The sequence below is a fragment of the Oreochromis niloticus genome, linkage group LG17 (genome assembly GCF_001858045.2).
Source record: "Oreochromis niloticus isolate F11D_XX linkage group LG17, O_niloticus_UMD_NMBU, whole genome shotgun sequence".
In the NCBI taxonomy this organism is placed as follows: domain Eukaryota; kingdom Metazoa; phylum Chordata; class Actinopteri; order Cichliformes; family Cichlidae; genus Oreochromis; species Oreochromis niloticus.
Genome location: NC_031981.2, coordinates 10279781 through 10303480, shown reverse-complemented (window position 1 = coordinate 10303480; position 23700 = coordinate 10279781). Strand labels below are relative to the sequence as shown.

Below are 23700 nucleotides of genomic sequence, written 5' to 3'. Positions count from 1 at the left end.
TCACATTTGGATGTGTAGAATGGTATCGGCTGGCTAGCATAGAGGTACTGTATTCTTGATATGAAGACTTGTATTGATCTTTTTTAACAAGAAATTGATTAGGTAAAGTTACCAAACTTGGGCTGTTCCTTTAAATGGGCAGTTTTCTACTTGTTACTGTAAAAAGTCCTTTGTACCCTGTCTGACTGTACTGTATTCCTTAAACTAATTTTAGTGATTGTGGGGTCATAAAACCTGTCACAGTCCTATAATATAATTTCAGAAATACATGGGAAACTCTCAGAGAAAACAAGCATTCCTCTCTCTGCTGCTAAACACAGATGTGGGGTTTGTCTGACAACAGGAGTATATATGCGTACCTAAATATAATCAGAGCAAGGTTTCTTTGACCAAAGCCCAGTCAAACATGATGATCCGGAGTCTAGAGTTGGTATTGTCAGTCATGGGTAAAATTACACGTCTGACAGTCTCTCCTTCTGGTCTCATTGGTTTCTGTTTCACTGCCCCTACCAAAAGAGGAAATCCCAAGAAAAGAAAGGGAAAGAGAGACTTCACAGACAGATGGATTGAGCCTGAGAGTGAGAAAAGAGACAGGTCACGGGAAATGTAATGACAAACAAGGAGCAGAGTACATGACCGAAGGGTTTAAGAAGGGCTTACAGATTATTATCACTTTAAATCTGTTTGTCTAATATCACATATTATGAATAGGAATTTCTTTCTCTAATATAATCAGAAGCACACAAATGTTTTTTCCCTACCTCATAATAATTATTTTTGCTAAATATAACATTATTGTTTTAGGTTGGAAAAAATAAAAAAATAAAATTAATCCAATGTTCTTTTCTAATGGGTGTGAAGAATAAGCTAAGTAAGTAATAACTATTAAGGAGCTGTCTCCGACGTTTTTTCCTCCACCCAGACATCAGTGTTGGATCTCAAAGAGAAGGCTTCCTCTTTGGCCTCCTCGACTCTCAAGAAGGACAACAGGCTGAAAAGTTTGGAAATAAATCTGGAGCAGAAGAAAGAGGAGTGCATCAAGCTGGAGAACCAACTAAAGAAGGTTAGCTGAAAAGGCTGAAAATATAAAGTAAACAGCAAATTATTCATAGAGCTATGAAAGCAAAAACGCTGATGCTTTCAAAGAGAGAGCGAGGGATTTTATGTCACCTGTTGTAGGCCGCATTTAGACAAAAGCAGGTGGAATTTTCTTGGCTCGTTCCTGACGACTACATGATTATTTACTGTATGAAACTCAGAGGTGAAAAGCTGTTTAGAGTAGCCACAGTTAAAGCAGGAAAACAGCAGAAAACTAAACCTAACCTCTCATTTCTTTTTGCGCCTTCCTAGGAAGGCAGAGAGTGTGTGCGTGCACGTGTGTGTGTGCATATCACATACGTATTCTCTCCCACACAGCAGCCCATAAAATGTTGTGTGTGTGACAGCTTGCTGACAGCCTTACAGTCACTTTCACAGACTGGTGAAGACAGCACACCATCACATGCCGAATGTGTATCCAGAGCTGTGTGTGTTTCTGGATGCATGTGTGTTGGTATATGTGTGTGAGAGAAAAGGGGGAATGTGTGGTGTTTTACTCATCAGACTTGATTTCAGTCTCTTTCTTTTACTGTAACGCGGATGGAAAAATTCTGAATGTGACATTGTGTGCGTGATGTTTCTTTCTTCCTTTATTTGTCTTTCTCTGTCTCTGCTCCACCCAGATCTTCTCAAACATTTCCTCTCCACATAAAGACTTATGAAAACTGTTGTACACTTCCAAAACTAATAGGGTTTATGTATTGTAGGAGCAAGGCATTCGCACACACACACACACACACATGCTAAGTCCATCCCAAGAGCAACATTTACTTCTGGGAAATATACACAGCTGTTCTAACCTCTAAGCTGGTTATAACTTGTTGTATTTGTCTTTGTTTTTTTTCTTTCTTCTTCTCACATTTTCTGTGTCTTATGTTTAGATGAACAGAGCAGAAGAAAGAAGACAGCCACTAAAACTTAGATGCTTTTTAAATTTATTCACATTTTCTCATTCATGCTAATATTTACCAGAAACTGAAGCTTGTGGTTTTGTCTTTTTTGTAATGTTATATGTGTGCCAATTTGCGAGTGTGTGAAACACATATGCCTAATACTTTCATTTATATTATATTCTCCTCATCATCCCTTTCTGCTTAATATGGGGAAATAGATATTTCAGAGCGGTTAAGGCAGATGGTGGTTTAAAAATATGGTCTGACATGGGTGTGAGAACGATAGGAGACGTTTATTAGATGACATCTTTCTTAGATTTGGTGAATTGTGTCAAACATATGGCATTCCTAAAAGTCATTACTTTAAATATTCACAGCTGAGACATTTAATTTGATACAAATATACGCTTTTAGCATTCGAACCACACCTTTCTAATCTTGAAAATCATACAATTGAAAATCTAAAATCTATAAAAGTTTATAAGAGGCCATCATAGATTTGTTAGAGACATGTGGACCAAAAAAAGAAAAAATACAGTAAGCTGACTGAGAAAGAAAAGTCCCCCTAACAATCAGCTAAAACTAGAATGAAGCCATTGCAATACAAATGGTTAATGAAAATTTATGTTACGCCGCAAAACCTGTGTTGTTTGTCCCCTGGCATCCCAGACACCTGTTGGAAGTGTTCAGAAGAAAACAGTATTGTGTTTCACTGAGTATGACACTGCTCAGAACTGAAGAAATACTGTTGTTCAGACTATATCTGATATTGTTAGTGTGCAGATACAAAGCAAAAATGTGTGACTGGGTATATTAAAGCAGTCAGCTCTATTTAACTTTGGACTCCTGCAGGTCATGAGGATGATGGGCTCATGGAAAAAAGTGCCTTCAATTTCTGTATAAATAGGACTTACACAGTCACAGGGAAAGGGGCAGAATTTGTGGAAACCTCTGTTAGAGTTTCTGAAGCACCATAATATCTTTAAATAATATTGTTTTTAGTTTTCTTTTTACCATAATTTTGTGTTTTAATCTGGATTTCTATAAATTGTTTGAATTAGTATTTAGAGTTAAATAATACTTACTGTTTATGTAAGTATGTAAATATAATAGAAATTTAATAGAAATATTGTTTATAAGAACCTTTACATTACAAATAGCCATTGTTATGCTGTGAAGTGTTTAATCTGCTAAATTAAGGTGAAGGATGCGCACATACATTCACCACAGGTCTTCACATTTCTCGCTAGTAATAAACAGAAAAATGTGCTTTTTATGCCAGTGTACACCCATAAAAAACTAAGTTTTTGGAGTGGAAAACATGGGAAAAAACTAGGAATATTTGGAAACAATTAGAGCCCTTTAAAAAAATGTGTAACATGCTTTGTACATAATTTCTACAATACTGGGGTGTCTATTTCAACAGTTTGCTTTATATGCTACTGTAAATACAGTATCTAAAATCTGATATATAAAAATCTTGTATCTTACCACTAAAGGCTGATGTTTAGAGCTAAATGTCATTTTATTTAAGAGGAACACTTCCACTAAACATTTTCTAAAAGCATGCATCTTTTTAAAATCCATCCAGCTCATCCTGCACACATGTTGTTACTGGCACGTCCTTTTTTGGTTTGAGTTTATCGTTTCAATCGAGTGGTGGTCACCTCATTTTGAAAGCTAACACTTGGTTTATTTTTAATAATTAAATCCTGTTCCAGGCTCAGAGTGCAGCGGCAGAGTCTCAGGCCAACGCTGAACTCTCTGAGCGGATCTCCAGCCTTGAGCAGGAAGTGACCCGGTACAAAGAGGAGGCTGGGAAGGCCCAATCTGAGGTGGAACGACTTCTCGAGATCCTCAGGGAGATGGAGAATGAAAAGAATGACAAGGAGAAAAAGATTCATGAGCTAGAGAGGTAAGAAAGGATGATAAATATGGTAGATTAAACAATTCTTGACACTGAGCAGTTTTCTTTTAATACTTGTGTATCTCTTTCCTTTAACCTAAATCAATGGATAAATTGTGTTTATTGGTGAAATGATTGTTTATCTAAGGCCCAGTCACACAGGCCTGGAGATCGGTCCCGAGGGAAAAATTAGTATTCCTCCACTTGCTGTGAGCGGCTACTGGAGTTTGCTGGCAGTGACTGTAAAATCAGTCGCTAAAGCCTCATTCATGCTGGTCTAGAAACAAGTTACAGTAGTAACCCCCTGGTAACCACCATTTCCGCCATATTCCATGACAAGTTGCTGGTAGCCGCTAGCATGAAATTGATCACAAAGAAGCATACGGTGCTGCATTGATAACCTCCCTATGAGTGTTTTAGTCTGTAGCAGGTTGCTGTGGTTGCCAGTAGTTTGCATGGAAGATGCAGATTTATCTACAAATACCCTCAAATTGTTGCAAGCAGATGTTCTTCAGGATTCTCCTTTCACTAAGGTCGGAGAATAATGATGAGTGTCTGCAAAATCGGCGTCTTGGATGCAAACTACAGGTGACTAAAGCAGTATTCTAGCAACCAAAGAGATTTTCGGTGGAATACCCTCTTTGCGACTGTGACAGCCACTCACTCACTCATCGATCAGGGAATACACATTTTTCCCTAGCAACCTATGGTTGTCAGGGTGTCACGGACCTGTCTCTAGGCTGTGTGAAAGACTGTGTCTCAGATTCCACTTTACCACCCATTATTTTTATTTTCTGACTGAATCTGAAGCCGATTAGAGTCATTGGTGATCTTTCCTGTAAGACAAACTCATTAGTTGTCGCAGGCTCATTCCTCTCCCTCTTTTTCTTCCCATTTCCTCCTGCCATTTTCTGCTTTATTTCTTGCACCCTAATTCATCTCTCCATCCATTCCCCTTCTTATTCCCATGTTTATACACTAACATGTGTATATTCATGTGGGTCCTCATTGGTGTGAGTGCGTTTATGTTTTTTTTTGTGTGTGTTTGCGGTCATAACATCCCATAACATCCCAGAAATCCTGCTGCCTCTCATCTGTGGCGTTCTCAGCAGTCGCGAAAACAGGCCCCTGCCCCGGCTGCCTCTCAGCAGCCAATGGGGGGCTAGTATGGGACTACCTGGGCACGTGAGTGGCTGACAGCTCTGTCAGTCAGTTATTTGTCTGACCACTGCACGAAAGAAACTCACTTTGCTTGTCAGAAGAGCACAGTGATAATAACCCTCACCCATGTGGAAAAGGCTATGAAGCATTAGCCACAGGGCAAGAAGTTTGGATTTTAGATGAAAAACATGCAAAACAAATTCATAAATCTGGATTGATTGGATAAAAATATTGCCTGAAAGCATCTTACACATATACTTCATTCATCATAGGTTGTGTATAACACTGAAAAAGATCTTCTCTCGTCAGGTTTTCTTGTATTTGCCAGCCTCTTCCACATGGGACAGAGCTGAGTGTGTTCACTAATAATCACCATCAAAGAGTTGCGGCATTGGATCACTACTCGCTGAGTTTCTCTGTTATGGTGTACTTGTACTGTTCTCTCTCCCACGTCCAGAAATTGGAGCTAGTTGTACTCTTACATATCTAGGCATGAGCACAAAGTCTTAGTCGCCTGTTACTGCAGTATGACAAGCCAAACAGCTCCCCAAAGTTTGTAAAATGAGGGCACAGTTTGGCACCGAAGTTGCTGTATAGCACCGAAACTCTTTGAGCCTCTGTTCCTGTCAATGATGCAACTCTTTCATTTAGTGGCTCTGTTTTCTCGCTTCACTTTTGCTTCACTTTCAGCAGAGGATGCTTGACTTGCAGAGTTTACCACAATCGTTCTCTTTTTCAGACTCTTTTTCAGACGTTTCTATCTACTTTTCCACCTTGCTGTGCAATTTTGGATTAACCTTTCTCTCAACCTTTCTTGCCTGTGTACACCATGTCTACCTCATTAGCTATTCTTATTCTGCCTTTCCTTTCTGCTTATATCTGATTATTTCTCTGCCCGTAGCTTCTGTCTGCCTGCATGCCTCCCTAACTCTGTGTTTACCTGAATACCTGTTTGATGTTGTGCCTCTGTGTCTGTTTAGCCCCAGTACGTAAAGAAATTTGTTATGAGAACAGCTTAAGCAGAATCAATGGCCTTTATATTATGGACAGCAGTTCAATATTAGTGGTTTGAGTTTTTTAAGGGTGTGTTTGGTGCATTTTTAGTTCGTCCTGTTGAATAATGGAGAATGCATTGCTCTTGTGAAATTAGAGTTCATCTTCATGGGTTAAATGGGCCAGATGGTGTCTATAGCCCGGCTGTCTTCCTCTCTCTGTATGGCTTTTTATGCCTGAACTTTCTTATGCCGTCTGTCAGCGCCTACTCGCTTGCTGTCTCTTGAATCTTTTACTCCAGTTTCTTTCTTGGACACAATCTCCACCCATCCCAACTCTAGATTCGCCTCCTTTTCTCTGTCTGTCTGTGCGTTTAGCGATGTGACTGCGAGATTTATGGTTGTTAATGATTTCAGGGAGATTCACTGCGTCTCTGTTTGGCCAGTAGAAATACAGGACTATTAATAATTCAGCACCGGGTAACTTCAAACATGTGTGTTTTAAGTGTGTCTGTGTGATGTTTAGTCTGCCAGTAGCCACAGATGCAGATTTACAGCAGTGCTAAGTTTACAGACAACATTATAATGTAACTTTATAAGCAATTAAAATTGCAGATTGGTTTTATATGGAAAGATGTTTCATTATCCCAGTAGGGTACAATAAAATAAAAGGATCTTAAAAGTGATATTTAATATCTGGAGTTTGAAAGCTGCTCCTTGGTAAGTGGAAAAGTGTTACATTTAGACTTAGAAAAGTGTCCTTTAATACAAAATTTTAGATTAAGTAGAATTTTATGAGTAAATTTAACTTGCTCTTAAAGTAATTGCTGTGAAGTAAAGTGTTGTACAGCAGTCATATCAGAACATATGCAGTTCTTTGTACATCTTATCATGTAGCAGATTCATTTAGCTGTTAGGGGTGTGATGAGGGAAACTATCCATGGCTAATTTCAGTGATTAGTCAGGGTCCGTTGATCGGCGGACAGAGGCGGTTTCTCGCAGCTTAAGTACAGTTTTTTGTTTTACGGCGGTTTTTCCCGAAGTCGCAAAAGTATGACATCACAACATTCTGATTGGTCACTTGCAATGTTGATCCTGGAACAACATTTAGTATGATGATCTGGGAACAACACCAACATGACGATATCAGATCGTGCTGCTGTATACATAGGTTTCCGCAAATTACTAGACACACCTCAAAAAGGTATGTCAGGATATCCTTTTTATTACTTTTGTTTCTCGATTAAATATCATGTTGCAGTGATAGTGGTAGAGGATTTGCCTCTTAAAACGTTAGTTCTTAGATTACATATAAAATAGTTCCACTTGTCATTTCTAAAGTTGATTTTTTTCTGTCTTGGGACCAGAGATGGGCAGTAACGCGTTACTGTAATCTGATTACTTTTTTCAAGTAACGAGTAATGTAAGGGATTACTATTGCAAAAACGGTAATTAGAGTACCGTTACTTTCACGTAGGAACGCTGCGTTACTGCGTTACTAAAACCGTGATTTTTTGCGAGAATGTCTCATGACAGTGACGTAAGCGAGTGCGACGTTCGTGACAGCAGCTGTGTACAGATCATAATATATCGAGTGCGGGAGAGAGTATAGCATGCAGCGTTCAAAGCGTGGAAGTACTGACCTTATTTTGAGTTTGATTCCATAAAAAGTGACAAAAACATTAGTGTCCGTTGTGCGTGGGAAGAAAACTTCTTTTTACAGCGAAAAAAACCCCTAAACTTCCAAGCAAGCAGCGAGTGCGCTACGACGTAATGTGAAATTCACAGAGAAACTCACGGAGTCTTCCACTGACCGCTGCGGCACACCTGCACCAGGGTAAACCTCCGCCTACCCCACTCCTGCTTTACAGGTGAAAACAGAGCAACAGGACCGCTAGTCTTTGATTTTATTTATTTTCTGCTGTGTTTTACTTGCATTTATTTGAAAGAGTGAGTGTAAATACAAAAAAATATTTTATTTTATGTGCTGGAATGTGCAGAAAATAGGTTTAAATGTTAAACAAATTTCTTCCAGTCAGAGAATGTTGCATATAATTAAGTTTTTGCTTGATGCATAATGTTAAAAGATTTAACGTTTTAAAAAGAGACGTTTCCATTTGATTACATTTTGTATGATGGATTATGCAGAAAAAGTAGAATTGGGCTGAAAGATCTATCGCTTTATCACCTATTCAGGTTGTAAATCGTGTTTTTAAAAAGTAACTAAGTAATTAATTACTTTTGAAAATAAGTAATCAGTAAAGTAACGGGATTACTTTTTGGGGAAGTAATCAGTAATTAGTAACTGATTACTTTTTTCAAGTAACTTGACCAACACTGCTTGGGACAGAGCTGCTTATGCTACCGTAAACTCTGACATCATCTAGGATAGGACCAAACAGAACAAAGTCATTCTTGAAGTTGTTTTTGCCACTCATCCCCACTCAGTCCCACTAGAGCATCCAACAAGTGCCACACAAATTCAGTTTATGGATTCAGTGAGCCAAGAAAAACAAAACACCTACTTACATCTCATCATAATGACTGCCATCACACAGTTGAAGCTGTTGGACTGGCTCAGAGAAACCATGCTATGAAGCTGCTGGTGCTCGGTTTTTATGCTGATGTTAATGCCAAAGGAGGTTTGGAGCTCTGCAGTGGGTGTGTCAGAACAGCGTTGTCAACTTTTACGTGCTTTGGTCGCTGTGGTTCTGAAATGCTTTCCAACGATACCACCTAAATTTCATTGTGAAATATCATGGAGGGAACTTGTTGCAGCGGTGCCATCCTATTATTGTACCATGCTCTAATTCAGCGAGCACTTTGTAAAAGAACTGGTTATTCTAAATGTTTGTAAAAAGGAGACTGCATGGCTAGTTGCTTTGTTTTTTGCACCGGAATTGAAAGAATAACATTTTTGTCTTTATAGTCTACTTTTCGAAATTTGACTGGAGAAGTCTGATAACTGCCATGTTAAGGATTATTATGATGTTTCTGGTTATGGCTGCTTATATCTGATAGGACATAAATCATTGAAGTTAAAGGATAGGATTTGGGAGCTAAATGGTCAAGATACCAGTGAGCTGTTTTAACTTAGCTGCTGGTCTAAACAGATAGATAGTTAAAATTATCTTGCAGTCCCTGCTTGAGATAGCAACCTTATATTGTGTAACAAGGCTTTTGTGAAACACAAGCGATGACCTTGTAATCTTGTATGTACAAATGCTGATTTTATCCTCAAGCTGCCTAAGCCTGCTGTGAATTATCATCTTTGTCTGGAGCTAACAGGTATGTCAGAGGAGAATACATTTGCCACAGGCCAACTCTTAGCTTGGCACCGGGGCTAACCTTGGGCTACAAGTGAGCAGCGGGAGCATTACTAATGAAAAGATCAGATGTGGGTTAAACAAGGGTAAGAATCAAGCCTCTCTGTTTCCCCTGTAGTGTAAATCCAGCTGCAATGGCACCAGGTTATTTATTTCAGTAACAAGGACAGTAATTGGAGCAGACTGAGTGACTTCACACTGAGGGGAAATGGGGCTGAAAATCTGCCCTGATGGCCAAAATAAAGGATTTGGATGGAAGAGTGGAAAACGTAGAGAGGACAGAAAAAGGAAAGGGAAAGAAACGTGGTGGAAGAAGAAAAACAGCGAGAAAGAACAGAATAACGAGCAGAGACGTACAGAGAAGGAAAAGAACGGGCTGCGTCGCAGGGAGAGGGAAACAGAAAACAGAACTCACGGAAAAGACAGAAATGGGAAACGGATAAGAGAGAAATATGAGAAAACGGGAGGAGGTTTGGCGAGAAGTAGAGTGTAGACCCGAGTAGTGAGAAATTAGAGAAGTTTATTGTTATATTCCTCAGTAATGGACAATTTGTCTCTGGCATGCTCAGTCAAAGTTCAGTTATGAGGAGTTATTGCATGGAAAACGTTTTGGGTATGCCAGTTTAGGAAATGAATTTTCTTTAAGATTTCATGTCTTAATGATTGCATGCTGGTTACCCTTTGCTTGAGACTTTGCAAATCCACAACCGGTGAACTGTTTAAGTGGCCCCAGTGGGAAGCAAAAGAAGTCATCCACAAAATCTGAACCATTGAAGAAGTATTTCATAGAGAGCTTGCCCTCAGCTTCTGCTTTGATTGGCTAATTGCTCACTTTCCATGGTTTGTCATTGTGCCCTTAAATGTTTGTAGGGGTCATTTGAGTTGAGCGGGCCTCTCATAGCCCTCAGTGTTGTACTGAGAGGAGAAAAGCCCGAGTCTAACCCGTTTTTATGGGACTGTCTGCCTGCCTAACTGTTTGCTTGGTCATGCCTGTCTTCTTGTCTTAGTGTCCGCCTGCTGTCTCTCTTTGGGTAATTATGTCTCTCGGTCTGTTCTTTTGTCTCTTATGTCTTTCCTGTGCTTTGAAGATTGATCAAGCTGGCTAACCTAGCTCTCAACTCCTGTTTCCCCTCTCACCTTTCCCTCTCCTTCTCTCTCTTTCCCTTTCTTTTAACTTTCCAATGGAACGTTGTCTCCCGCTCTACTCAGTCTTGCCTCAAGGTTAGTACAGCATGCCTATTTTTCTTCCTTCGTCATTCTCCCTGTATTTCTCTCATCTCTCTCCTTTATTGTCATACTGCGTGTCCTTGCATCAAGACACTTACTTCACTCTGTCATAAACTCTGATTTTAATAATTCTCATCATATCTGTCTGTCTTTGAAGGAGGCACCTTGACTTTCACTTCACTCTTGCTGTCACATTGGTGCAGCTTTGAAGAGGAAACATTGTTTCTTCCTTTCAGTTTCCATTATAACACCCTGCCAGAGTCTTCACCACACTAGCAGTTAAACTTTGATACCAGAGCTTCATTTAATAACTTCAGATTTGAGGCTACCACAGCAAACGAGCAAAATGTATCTCCATAATTAACTTGGACAGCTGTGAACTTTTGCTCAGAGGTCTTTTTATCTCTGTTGGGTTTCTGTCTGTGTGGCTCTTCTAAAGAAATTACTCCACTTTTCACATGTTCTTGACACCACTACTGTTAAGCAGATAAGATGCCCTTTTTTAAACAGAATTTTAAGTTGTTCATCTTGGATTTGATAAATGGTACTGGTCCATGATCCAATGTTTGGCTCTCAACATTGGCTCGAGTGCTGCAATCTGACCATTAACTTGTGTAGGGGTGGAAGATGAAAGATAAAAATAGAGTGACCACTCTTACGTCTGTACAGCATTTGTTTTTGGAACAAGTAGGCACTTGGCTTAGGCTGGAATGAAGACTAGAAACCAGAAGAATTGGCTGGATTTTTTCTGTTGAAATGAAAAATGTACTCCAGTCAATGAAGTCTAGTCAAAGAAAGACACACTATTTCACAAAAATTCAGTGTCTTATCCCAAAGATGCAAAGGTTAGCAGACACAATGTTTTGGTGAAAAATTATTTGATTTATGCCAACAAACATGCTAAAGTTTTTAGCCTTGTGGCTACATGTATTTACAGAGCTAGCTAAAATAAAACTAGACCTTTTGTGCTCATTTTTAATCTTTCTCAGTTTGATCAAAAGTTTCAGCATAACCCACCTGGAAAAATACTGATACATTATATCCATTGAGATTGGCACGTCTATATCACTGTTAGTGAAGTTTTTATGTATAATTCCTGTTGTGAATTAAAACTTGCCCCTAATAAGTAACACACACGTAATGATAAGTAAAGAACTTAAACACTGAAACGTATAAATGTTTAACTGAAACTAAAGACTTTAAACTGTAAAAAGTAAATGGAAGTAAGCAAGTGAAACACCTTGACTCTTTTCTTTTTTATCCATTCTGCTTGTGTTCTTGGGATCATTGTGCTCTTGCATGATCGAGTTTCAGCAAAGCTTTAGCTAGATGCCCTCAAATTAGCCTCAAAACACTTTGGCATACAGAGGAGTTCATGACTCAACTGGACAATGACTGGACAGTGTCATGAAATGCTTACCCTCTTAATTCCTATGCACGCACTAAGGATGTACTTAGCTATTTACAGGAGAACAGAGGCCTTTGAAAACTTACTTTTTTACGTGACTATTCACGGGGATCGTCTATCCAGCACTGGCATTAACTGGGTCAGAGAAATAGAGATTTCCACATTGGTGCTTTTTTCTGCAGAATTAAGCATAGACCATACAATAGTAGCTCTCCTCAATGCTACATCTGCTACCCATACATGATAAGAATGGTAATTGGACCAATATTTATATTGTGCTTTCCTGCTGTTACTTCACTTATTCGCACACACATGCTTCCATTCAGTGTTTTAATCTATTGACTTTTAGTACATTTTTAACTGTTAAGGAAGCACTTCAATAGGATGCATTGTGAGCAGTTTAGGGAAACGTCAGGTGAACTGGAGGAGCAGAGACTGAACCACCTTTAAATGATAGAAAACCTGCCCCTACCTTCCTTCCTCAGTCTCTGTTTACAACTCTCAATTCTCGTTCAACACAACAAAAAGAAGGAAGGCACCACCTTGTGGCACTATAACCCACTGAACTTTACCGAGGAGAATCATCAAAGAGACAGTCCTTTGAAAAAGCAAAACAATTTTAAAAAAGTAATACAAAAATTGGCGAAATAAAACCAACTGCTGAGGGATTTGACTGGCATATGCATCCAGTCCTACAAGCAATACTGGGGTTTGGCAGGTGACTGGCTTAAACAAATACATGGATAATGACCCGGTCTAACACGCATCTTTTTGATTTTCCAAAACATTTAACTATACAATTTAGAGTTTCATTGTCCGAACTTTCCAAACTCCCTTCTTGTTTAACTTTTAAATATTCCTGTCCCCACTCAAGACGTCATAATGTAATGAGATTCCAACATGCAGAAACCAAAATCCTGAATTTGCCTTTTTTTTTGTAAACCGACATATCAAAGTCATATTGAGATTTGTCCGACATACGCATTGTGATCAACCACATAATAACCACTTCTTCCTTCTGTTTCCTGCATAAATCTGGTGGTCTGTTTTGTGTGCTCAGCTCTGCTGTTAAGGTCTCCCCAGTACCAGCACTTTCTTTGCTCTTTCTTTCTTTTTCAACTTCTAGAGCCACTGTTCCCCCTGCCGACTTGTCAGCTTTTTCATTGCTGTTATTTTGTTTTTTTGTGATCCAACTCTTGAGGGGGAGAAAAAAACAAAAGAAAAGACAGTACTGCCTTGGTGTCTGGTAGACGACAGAAGACATCTTTTCGTCTTCTGTCCTTTTTTGTGCTTTTTTGTTTTGTTTTTTTCCACATATTGCCTTTTTTTTTTCACGGGTTGTTTTCATGTGGAGCTAAGGAACTCCTCATCCACTGCCAAATGTCTGACATCAAGGTTTGTGGAGCTTAAAAAGGAATTTCTTTGGTATGTGTGTTTGTGTGTGTATCTGTTTGAGGTCCTGAGCATTGAGGTGGTGCAGGAATTTGTCAGCTAATGGCTGACAACGCGCAGACACACACACGCACACTATCACAGACCATGCACATTTTCTTCTTTTGTTGCTGTTGTTGTTTTCTCTTTCACACACTTGCACATACACACACAAGTAGGAATTTGCCTGCTAATAGGTGACAGCGATACCGTAGGGATTGCTGCTGAGAGCTATCTAATTAAAAACCCTGCAGTCACATTGAAGCCCAATCTATAAGAAAATCTGTGAATTTAAAAAAAAGAATTCACAGATGTGATTTTTAACTACCACTTAAATAATCCGAAATGGTCTAAGTGACTAAAAAATATTTATTTTAAAAGAATATATGGGGAGAGGTATGGTTCAGTAGCACATTGTTTTGCAAGTTTAGCCTTTTAGGAGGCAGCTGATCTTTTAAAAAAAACCCCTCTTCTTCCAAAATCCCCCATCTTAAAATCGCTATTCTGATTAAAATAGTAAAGAAAAAACGAGACAAAGAATAGCTAAAATGGCCAAAAAGACAAAAAACAGTATAATGCAATGGTGTCTACATGTCTCTCCACAGAACAGAGCAAACTGTGAAATCCTAGTAGAGAAGTAGGAGAACCCAGTGTGCAACTGTAAATATATCCTAGTGTCTAGTTTAAGAAATACAAGTACTTGATCACCTACACATTACACCTTACCAGGAGCTGCTCATTTACGGAAGTCCATGCCATGAAGTTCCCAGGGTGCAGTTTTCGTGCTGATGTTAATCCTCGAGGTGGTTTGGAACTCGCAGTTATTGTGTCAGCAGACCACTGGCAACTTTTACACATGGTGCGCCTCACCAACCCTGCTCTGTAACTTGTGGCTGAGTTACTAAATGCTTCCACTTTGCAATAATACCGCTTACGGTTCAAACAGTTGGAATATCTAGGAGGAAAGAAATTTTCCAGTCAGAATTTCCCATCCACTCATTCCGTCAGAAATGTTTGTAAAGGCAGACTGCTGTGGCCCGATATCTTGGTCCTATAGTGTAGCTCCTCAGGTGGATGTGAGGATAGTACCTGTCATTATATGGTACTCATAAGATCAAGGTTGTCCTACGTCATTCGCAAACTATCACACACTATAGTATGAAATCTTGCTTTTTGGCTTTTTCTAAATGGAGGCACCATCACTCAACCCACGCCAAATGCTTCTTTAATCAACACAAAGGCGTTCGGCTGTGTTTTTCAGCTGGATCAGTGAGCTTTTTCAATCACTTAGCTTATCAACACGACGTTTAACAACAGAACAAATTTAGCTAAAAATGGCCGCTTTCATTGATGTTCCGCTTGTAATCAATCAATATTTATGAATAATTACATTGTTCAGTTAATTGTTTATTCTCATTTAAATTTTGTTTAAGAGCTTGTTTGTTTAAGAATCACAAGCCTATAGTACAGTTAACAGTAGATACTCAGGTAGCACTTTATAATAATGTCATACTTTTAAGCATTAGTAATGTAAAATATTACTATTTTATTCATCATTTATATATCATTACTCCTCCTTAGTATGCCATTTATAAATACAGATGTTTATCCACCCATCCACTACACCATGTACAGCTAACACCGCTACTACATCACAGCTAATAGTAATTATAATCGTAGTTATAGTAAAATACCTGTATTTATAAATGGCATACTAAGGAGGCGTAATGTGACATAAATGATGAATTTGTCACTAGTGTGACATTATCATAAAGTGCTACCGATACTCATTGTAATGTATGTTTTTCCTCATACTGTGCTTTGTAAGGTTGTTTTAGAAAAGGAATGCAACTCTATTTCCCTTCCCTGTGTGGTTATGTTTTATGCACTGAGTTAAAAGCACCGTTAAGATACAGAGCTAAATGTGAGTCGACTCATCTATAATAAAATCTCAGTTTGGATCAGTTAAGTTCATCAAAAGATGAATATGAGACTTAGAAACAGAGCGTCAGCATTTAATTCCGGGACCTCACGGTTCTCCATATTAAACAAAGACACTGCCAAGATCAACTCTGGCTCTCTGTCACATGCTTACACTGTTACAATTACCAAAACACTTTGGTTTAGATATACCCTTTAAATATGATTTATCTTCATAAGGACAGATGCGATTTCTTTCTGTTTGTATCACAGTGTTTTTACAGTTAGTTTCCAGTAACTCACACTGTGAAGGTTTGTAGACACATGCACACGGGTCTTAGCTGCCTTTACTCCTTATTTACTTCACAAATTTACTTACCCTCTACCTGAGGGATTTTCTAGAGTCGTTTCTCAAGTCATAAAATAACTACTTCTTTCTTTATTCCTCCAAAATGTTTTTCTACCACATCGACAGCAGGAAAGACTCAACTATTATGTTTTTGCTGTTTTTTTTCTTTTCTGTATTTTATAGTTTTTATGGGCTCAGTGAAGCAGACCAATGTTTCCTGTATTTTCAAAGGAAATACTGAATTCCAAATACTTAAAAGGAAATCCTTGATGTTAATGTTGGGCGAACTATGTGCAGTAAACATACATGAGGCCCGCGAGCATTTCTGATCAAATATTTATACAGGACTCCAAATGTAATATTAATACTACCTTAATGTGGGTCCCTGAATATCAGCAACATGCTAATGAGGGAGGTTGAAAAGTTTTTCTTTTTTTTAAGGGTTTGAGGTTTACTGAAGTTTGTGAGATTGTCTGTGTGCATGTGTGTTTTCATTTTTCCTGCTAATTATCACCAATATCCAATATATCCTTTTTGTACAACTCTAAGGTTTAATGAAGGCTTGACTGCGTTGTACATTTGTGTTTGTATGATTAGATGTGTGTGTGTGTGTGTGTGTGTATGGTCAGTGCTTGGGGATATTTTGGGTGGGGGTTGGAAGAATTAGGGAAGTTGAAAATCCTGTCAACAAGTATATCAGTGTGTGTGTATGAATGTTAACATATAATATCTGTTTACCTTGTGTGTCATCGTGTTTGTTTACGTGCATTTATGTGGGAATGTTGGAAAATGGGTGCTTGTTGTTGTGTTACGCGATGCTGCGCTCACAACTCTGTATGTACACAACTGCTCGTGGGTGCTTCAAATATTTGTGTGTGGTCCGAGCCGGAGATTTGATCTAATACAAAGCAGGTTGTGTTTGGAACACAACCCCGTGTATAACTGCGTATGTGCGTATTTTGTGTGTGTGCGGACGTGGTTTCACTGCACATTTGTATGTGGTGTTTACAGCGCTGTGGGTAGTGAGCTCTCCTGTGATTCCGCCTCCTCCTCCAGCGGTTTGCAGCAGTTGTTGAAAATGATTTCAGAGGGAGGGAAAAGGAAGTATTTTAACATATTAAAACAACTTGGAATGGCACTGAGCCTGCGCTGAGCCGAGGCAGAAAGTTCACCGAGCAACGAGTGAAGTTGTTCTGCTTTTTACTTAAACGTGTAAAATGCAAACTACAGTTTTTTTAAACAGTACATTCACATTACTCCCGGTTTGTTATTCAATACAGAGAGAGGAGAAATATAAAGAAAGAAATGAACTGACACATTTTTGTTATAGATATATACACACTGGCCACTTCATTAGATACACCTTGTTTGAACTGCCTTTTGCCCTTCTTGATTTTTCATGGCATAGATTCAATAAACTGCTGGCAACATTCCCCAGAGATTTTGTTTCATACTAACGTGACAGCATCACACAGTTGCTGCACATTCGTCAGCAGCACATACATGATGGGAATCTCCCAATCCACCATATCCTAAAGGTGTTCTGTTGGATTGAGATCTGATGACCATGGAGGCCATTTGAGTACACCTAATGATTCTATAAACTGTATTCCCTTTTATGGTGCCTTTACCTTTAACTAACCTACCAGATAAAAGATCTACTGTACTGTGTCTGGGTTTTTTAGTTTGTTTTGTTTTGTTTTAATGAACTGCAGATTATTCAGTCAAGATTGACAGTAACTATTAGTTCCAGGCATAACTTCTGACTTATTTTGTTACCTTGTCTTGTCTGATAAAGCTGTTTTCAGCTGTTCTCTTATTCACAAAGGGGTCACCACAGCAGGTAGCTCCACATGGTTGATTTGGCAGATTTTTATGCTCCTGACACAACCCCAAAGACATTTGATCTTTATAAATTACATCTAAAACCATTTAGAGGGACTATAACATACAGGTGCAGCATACTTGTGAGGAAGAATGTCTTGTTAAGTATGATTTATATTCACATGATAATCATTATAGCATAAAAGCTTGTTTTGGCTCCTTCATGGAGTTTGGAAAGAAGGGAAAGCACTAGATATGGAAATGACAAAAGACAGAGATTGAAGAGCTAGGGAGAAGAAGAGAGTATAGAAATGGTCTATGGTCTGATGAAAGCATTTATCCAAAGGAAAAAGTTATGTTGCATTTGGAAAGGAACCCCGAAAGGAAAGAGAAGCGGTACATTTGTCCTCCAACATTGGCTCAGTGCAAATAAATAATTGCTTTCATGCATGTAATTATAATGCGACATGCAAAATATTGGCATGTAAGTGGGAGGAAATGGATTTTGCAAGCAAGAAAATTTCAATGAGAGAGGAGAAGAGGAGGAGGAGGATGAAGTTGGTACAGTTTGATGCGAATGTGTGATAGTTACCAATGCAAATGACCTACATTTGCTGAAAAGCAAGCAAAACAAGTGTTTAGCATTAGAAAAAGTGAAAAGACAGGGGACCGAGTGTTGAGTCATTAGGAAACACCGAAAAATAAAAGTCTTTTTCCACATGCACTCTCACATATGTACAGTAAATGCAGCATGAAGGTCAGAAACCTCAGAAAGCTTCCTGGAAATCCTCCAATAGGAACATTCCTGCCTGTTTATGACCTGTTACACACACATGGGCGTATAGCACAAAAAACATCAGTCCCAAACATATTAATACAACTTTATCTCCCAATCATGGTGCAAAGTTAAAGGAAAAACATAGATAATGCATGCTTACTACATCTGCCTTCTGTTTAATATTTGAACCCCTAAAAGCACATGAGGCACACATGCATGCTCTTTAACATACACGCACATCTTAGCACACTAATGGTTATTCAGTGAGTGCTAAACAGCCAGGTGCAGCAGCATAATGTTGGCTCTATCATTAGATTTAGTCTTTTTTATTACAACTTTACAAATTTCTCTGGACAGTTTGGAATCAGGCCTCCTGGACCTTTTAGCAAACACATAGAGGATTTTATAATACCTTTTACTGCCAATAACATTTCTCAACCTTTCTGGCAATGATATTTGATGGATTACTCTCATTATTTTTAGCTAGTTTAAATTAGAATAGCAGCTAGTTTGTAGCTTAAAGAGACATGAAAGATGAGAACAATGAAGGAAAGGTTAGAATTGAATGCAGATTATAATGTGTGTACTACTCTATATGTAAACAAATAAACCTGAACTCATTAATTCAGACAGATGTTTCTCACTAAAGTAAACTGTGGGATCGCAGCAGTGCAGATGTGCAGAGTTAAGCTTGGAGATTTGTAGTGCACAGACTAAGGTCAAAGGTCATGTGAACCTGTTTACACCTTCGGAAACAAAGTATGCAGTTTACGGCTGTTGAAAAGGATTTACAATGAGAGCAAATGCTCTGGATTCCCCTCACTGGAGGTCTTTTTTACTGGCAGCTGCAGCCACAGATATGAAGATTTATCTACAAGCCTGTAAAAACTTAGAACAGGAACACACACATATGCATAAACATTTGTACAGTGAAGGCACGCCTACTGTGCAAAATGTAAACATAAAAAAGAGTCAAGGACATATATAGTATGAGAACAATGACTTTTATTGAGTTTGATCGCCTTCTTTTGTGCTGGTCAGCGCTTTAGTTTTGTCTTTGTTGGACGTGTGCTGGTTTCATGGAAATGTCAGTGTGTATGCGCTGGCAAATCTATGCTTACACATTCACCCTTCGTGTTTGACTTATCTTTCATCTATGTCATGATTCAGTAGACCTTGGTAAACCTTACTGGCATTAGCTTGAGTTACTCCACATCTGTGTATGTCTGCAGCATGAAAGGTATGAAAGGTCCAGATCAAGTCAAGCTGGTGTGATAGCCGATAGTTCTGTGACACAGTCACAAAGGCTTGCAGAAAGCTTAAACAGGGATTAAACTCTTCGAACCATTCTTCTCCCAGGAGGAATTACTCTCTGCTGTTTCTCCGTCTTTCACTATCGCACTCTGTCTCCTTTCATTTCCCAGATGATGATTTAGACTCTGCTTCCCGACACACGGTAATCCCTCTGTGAAAAGACCCCCGTGCTTCCCACCGTGCAGAAATCAAAAATGTCATCTTGTCATTGATTCATAGCTTTTCATTGAATTTCTTTACTGATCTGTACATTATAGAAGCCCAAGGGAATTTTATTACTACATTGTACTGCAAAGAATCGCACAGTCTTACTGTATCACCCAGACTTCTTGCCTTTAACTGTAAACACCAGCATATTCAGTCTGTCTGTATACATGTGGGTATGATCTGGCAGAGAGACTTACTTTTACCTATTTGCGCCTGTTTTGAAATTACATAATTCTAAGCAGCAATTTCTCAGCGTGATGCCATGAAGCTTTTCTAATTTGGGCTTTGGGTTATAAGGACGTATGGTCAGTAATGCTACCCTTTTCAGCAAAGTATATTTTAGGTAGTCTTTATTTTAGGGGAATTAGTACAAAAGGATGGTCTTGCACTTGTGGATATTCAACTTACATTATCAGGATCTTAGAGACAGGTAAAGAGGTTCTTATGATTTTCTACAGCCAAGCCACATTTCTGGCTCCTTGAATTTTTTGTAATATCACTTAGATTTTACATTTTATTTGGACATGTTCTGGAAACTAACGAAGCAAGCTAGCAGAACTACTTTTACACACTTGCATATGTTTAGCTAGCTGCTATCACTAACTTTGATATGGGTGAGCACTCACTGTAGTGATCAACTGAAGCTCAGGTGGCAATAATCCTCTCTGCCTTAAGTCTTATGACTCCCGTGTTCAGACATGAGAAAATATGCCAACAACGAGCTCTGTATTGTGTTGTGAAGCTGTTTTTCTTAACCATGGAAATAATTCTGTCATCTCCCTCCACGGAGGAGGTTCTTTGTTTTGGCAGTGTTTGCGTTAGCTTGCAAAGTTTTGAAGGAATTCTGAGAGGACTGCTCTCACTTTAAAATTTCATCTGCCTTTCTTTTAAATTGACCCCACAATGTCAATCTTTAAAGAAAGAGAGAGAAATGGCTGCCTACTGTAGTCAGTTAGAGAACTGTTGTTGTATAATACGATATAATAAGCTCAAATTATTAATTACAAATAGATACTTATTATTCATTATCTACTTCTACATAATATTCATGTAATCAAAATAAACTTGTGTCATGCGGCCCTTTGCTGGTTGTTACTACACTGCAAACTTCTTAAAGAACATTTAAAAAGAATAAAGAAAATGAAGTGATATACAAATATACAAAATTCCTGTTTTTCTTCTTTCACCCCAACCGGTCGCAGCAGATGGCCGCCCCTCCCTGAGCCTGGTTCTGCCGGAGGTTTCTTCCTGTTAAAAGGGAGTTTTTCCTTCCCACTGTCGCCAAAGTGCTTGCTCATAGGGGGTCATATGATTGTTGGGTTTTTCTCTGTATTTATTATTGTGCTATCTACTGTACAATATAAAGCGCCTTGAGGCGACTTTTGTTGTGATTTGGCGCTATATAAATAAAATTGAATTGAATTGAATTGAAAAATACAATACTACTCACTTAAAAGTAAATATGGAGTTTTGCGCTCTTGAAGAGCTTCTTGTTGATTTGTCATGAAATACCAAGAACAGGCCTCATCTGACCATGAAAAGCTTGTCAGGCAATAGTCCAATTATTTTAGAGCCTCTGAAAATGGGGCACTATGGATAAAAATGCCTCTAATTCCTAAACATTTAATGCAGAACTTCTATAAAACCCCTTGAATTAAAGCTGAAAGTCTGCACTTGAGTCACATATTGATTGTTTAATTTAAAATCCACTGTGGTGTTGTACAGAGCCCAAATTACAAATCTCATTTCTATTTTTAGCCTATTTTTTTTAGAGTGGTGATTGTGGGTTTATTTTGTATTTTTCTGTGTCTATACAGACAGATGAAGGACCAATCAAAGAAGGTGGCCAACCTGAAGCACAAGGAGCAGCTGGAAAAGAGCAGGAATGCCCAGCTGATGGAAGAGGCCAAGAAGAGAGAGGACAATCTGAACGAAAGCTCGCTGCAGATAAAGGTATGCAGGGGGAGGAGGAGGAAGCAGGAAGGAGGAGAAAGAGAGCTGTAGAAAGTTGGAGGGGTGAAATGAGAGGGTGAAAAAGTTTTTCTCCTTCTCGGTGTCCTTTGAATATTTTGTGCTATAACAACACTGTATCATCATAATGTGACAAGGAGCAGCCTAAGGCAATGTCAAACTTTTTCTCACACACACACACACATGATGCAGCTCTCAGTCGGGGAGTGTGTGAGAGGGATAACTGAAGAGGATAATTGACAGGGAGAGCAGATAGAAGATGGAGAGAGAAGAGGTGAGGAGATAACAAATGGTGGGAAGAGGGGAAAAAGTTTGATAAAATGGGTGGGGAGGTGATTAGAGGAGGAAGAAGAGAGCTGCCAAATGAGTGCTGTGGGGTTTTAAAATGGTTCCCGGGATCTGGGAGCTAACCCCCACCCCCCAACTGTGCTGGGCGTGTCAGATGAACATATGTGGGGTGATTACTCTAACTTTGGTTTTCTTCATATATCTGCAGAATGCAATTTTTCTTTCAATTCACTTTTCTCTCTTTATAATTTCATCCTTTCTTCCTACCATTCCCACACTTCCTCTTTTCCCTTTTTCCCACCTCCTGTCCATCTTCCTCCTCCTCCTCCTCCTCCTCCTCTTCCAGTAATTGTTTACCTCAGTGGCCTCTCTGATTATAGGCAGATGAAAATACTCAATGCATATGCGTATGCACCCTCTAGCTATGATTGATCTTTGGTTAAAGGAGTTCAAAAGTTGTCATTCATGTGTATGCGTGTGGTTAGGAGATGAGCTGATGGTTATGTGAGTCATTCAGACATATGAGACCGCAGTGGTTACAACCATAACTGGTGTGTGTCAGTGCTAAGTCATTATGCACAGCTCAAACAGCACTGCAGACTGTAAATGGAACCTGAGAGTAATTCAGACAATAAATTTCATTTAATACAAATAAGAAGTTTTGAATTAAAGTCCATCTCAGTCTGCATAGTTAGACACCAAGTAATGTTGGAACAGTGACGACTGAGATTTTCAGCACATGTGTTGGAGATGTTCTGGAGGTTTGTTCATGGCCACTGTAGTGTCCCCTCCCTCTCACCCCGTTCCCAGTAGTTATTCATTCAGCTCTAATTTAACCAGCAAAGTCAGTTGGCTGGCAAGAAGAAAAATAAATCTTATTTTTGGGGAATTGGTGGGAAGTTCATGTAGTCATTTTATTAGAAACAGCTTCATGTGTGATCACAATCGTCTGAGGGAGATGGAAATCAGACTTTTTGTTTCTGAGTCTTTTGTTCTGGTTGTGCAAACATGAATGGGAGGGGGGTGTCCAGGGTGTTTTAATCTAGGGGCATGCTAAGCAGCTGCTTTTACAGAAAATTCAGAGCACGTTGTAATTATATGATGGACGTCAAACAAAACCAGATGAGTTAGCCATGTCATTTACTCACAAATACAAAATTACTAAAAGACATTTGTAGGTACGTTGGGATGCGAAGAAACTTCTGAGTTAAGAAAAGTTATGATGTAGATTAATTGACCACCTGCCTAAAAGTTTGGTGCCCGTGCAGCTCTGACCCACTGGAGAATGGATCTCTGGTGCTGTGTGGCACCGGGGCGTTCGGAGCACAACCTTTGGGTCCTGCTTGTTGTGGGGTCGGACCTCCACGGGTTGTGCTTGTTCCAATTATCCTAGGCCACATGAGCACTTCAGAGGCTTTTTTAAACCTCGTTCAAGCAATTTCTGAGCAGTTTTTGCATCATCTTTAGCCTCAGCCTCGTCCCATGGGGACATGACATATTGACTTTTCTTATACATCATTCAGTACGTAACAACTGCATGTTCAAAGATGAAGCTTAGCTTTTATACTCATTAGATCCAACTACTCCAAAATAGCTTGGAGAAATTA

At 39.0% G+C, this 23700-nt stretch overlaps 1 protein-coding gene across 14 annotated transcripts in view; it reads left to right on the top strand.

The window, feature by feature from the left end:
- Positions 1-23700, top strand: part of LOC100690550 (ELKS/Rab6-interacting/CAST family member 1) — a 154858-nt gene that overhangs the window by 49421 nt on the left and 81737 nt on the right. For 9 of the 14 annotated variants that reach the window (XR_003214533.1, XR_001224368.3, XR_001224369.3 and 6 more), the window contains 4 exons: positions 923-1063; positions 3713-3906; positions 10586-10597; positions 21652-21787. Coding sequence is in view for 10 of the 14 variants with exons in the window: in XM_025899631.1 (XP_025755416.1) it covers positions 923-1063; positions 3713-3906; positions 10586-10597; positions 21652-21787 (483 nt within the window). In the remaining 4 variants the exon portion in view is untranslated. The remainder of the gene's footprint in view (positions 1-922; positions 1064-3712; positions 3907-10585; positions 10598-21651; positions 21788-23700) is intronic. The other 5 variants (XR_001224370.3, XM_025899635.1, XM_003445022.5 and 2 more) reach the window with 1 other exon arrangement.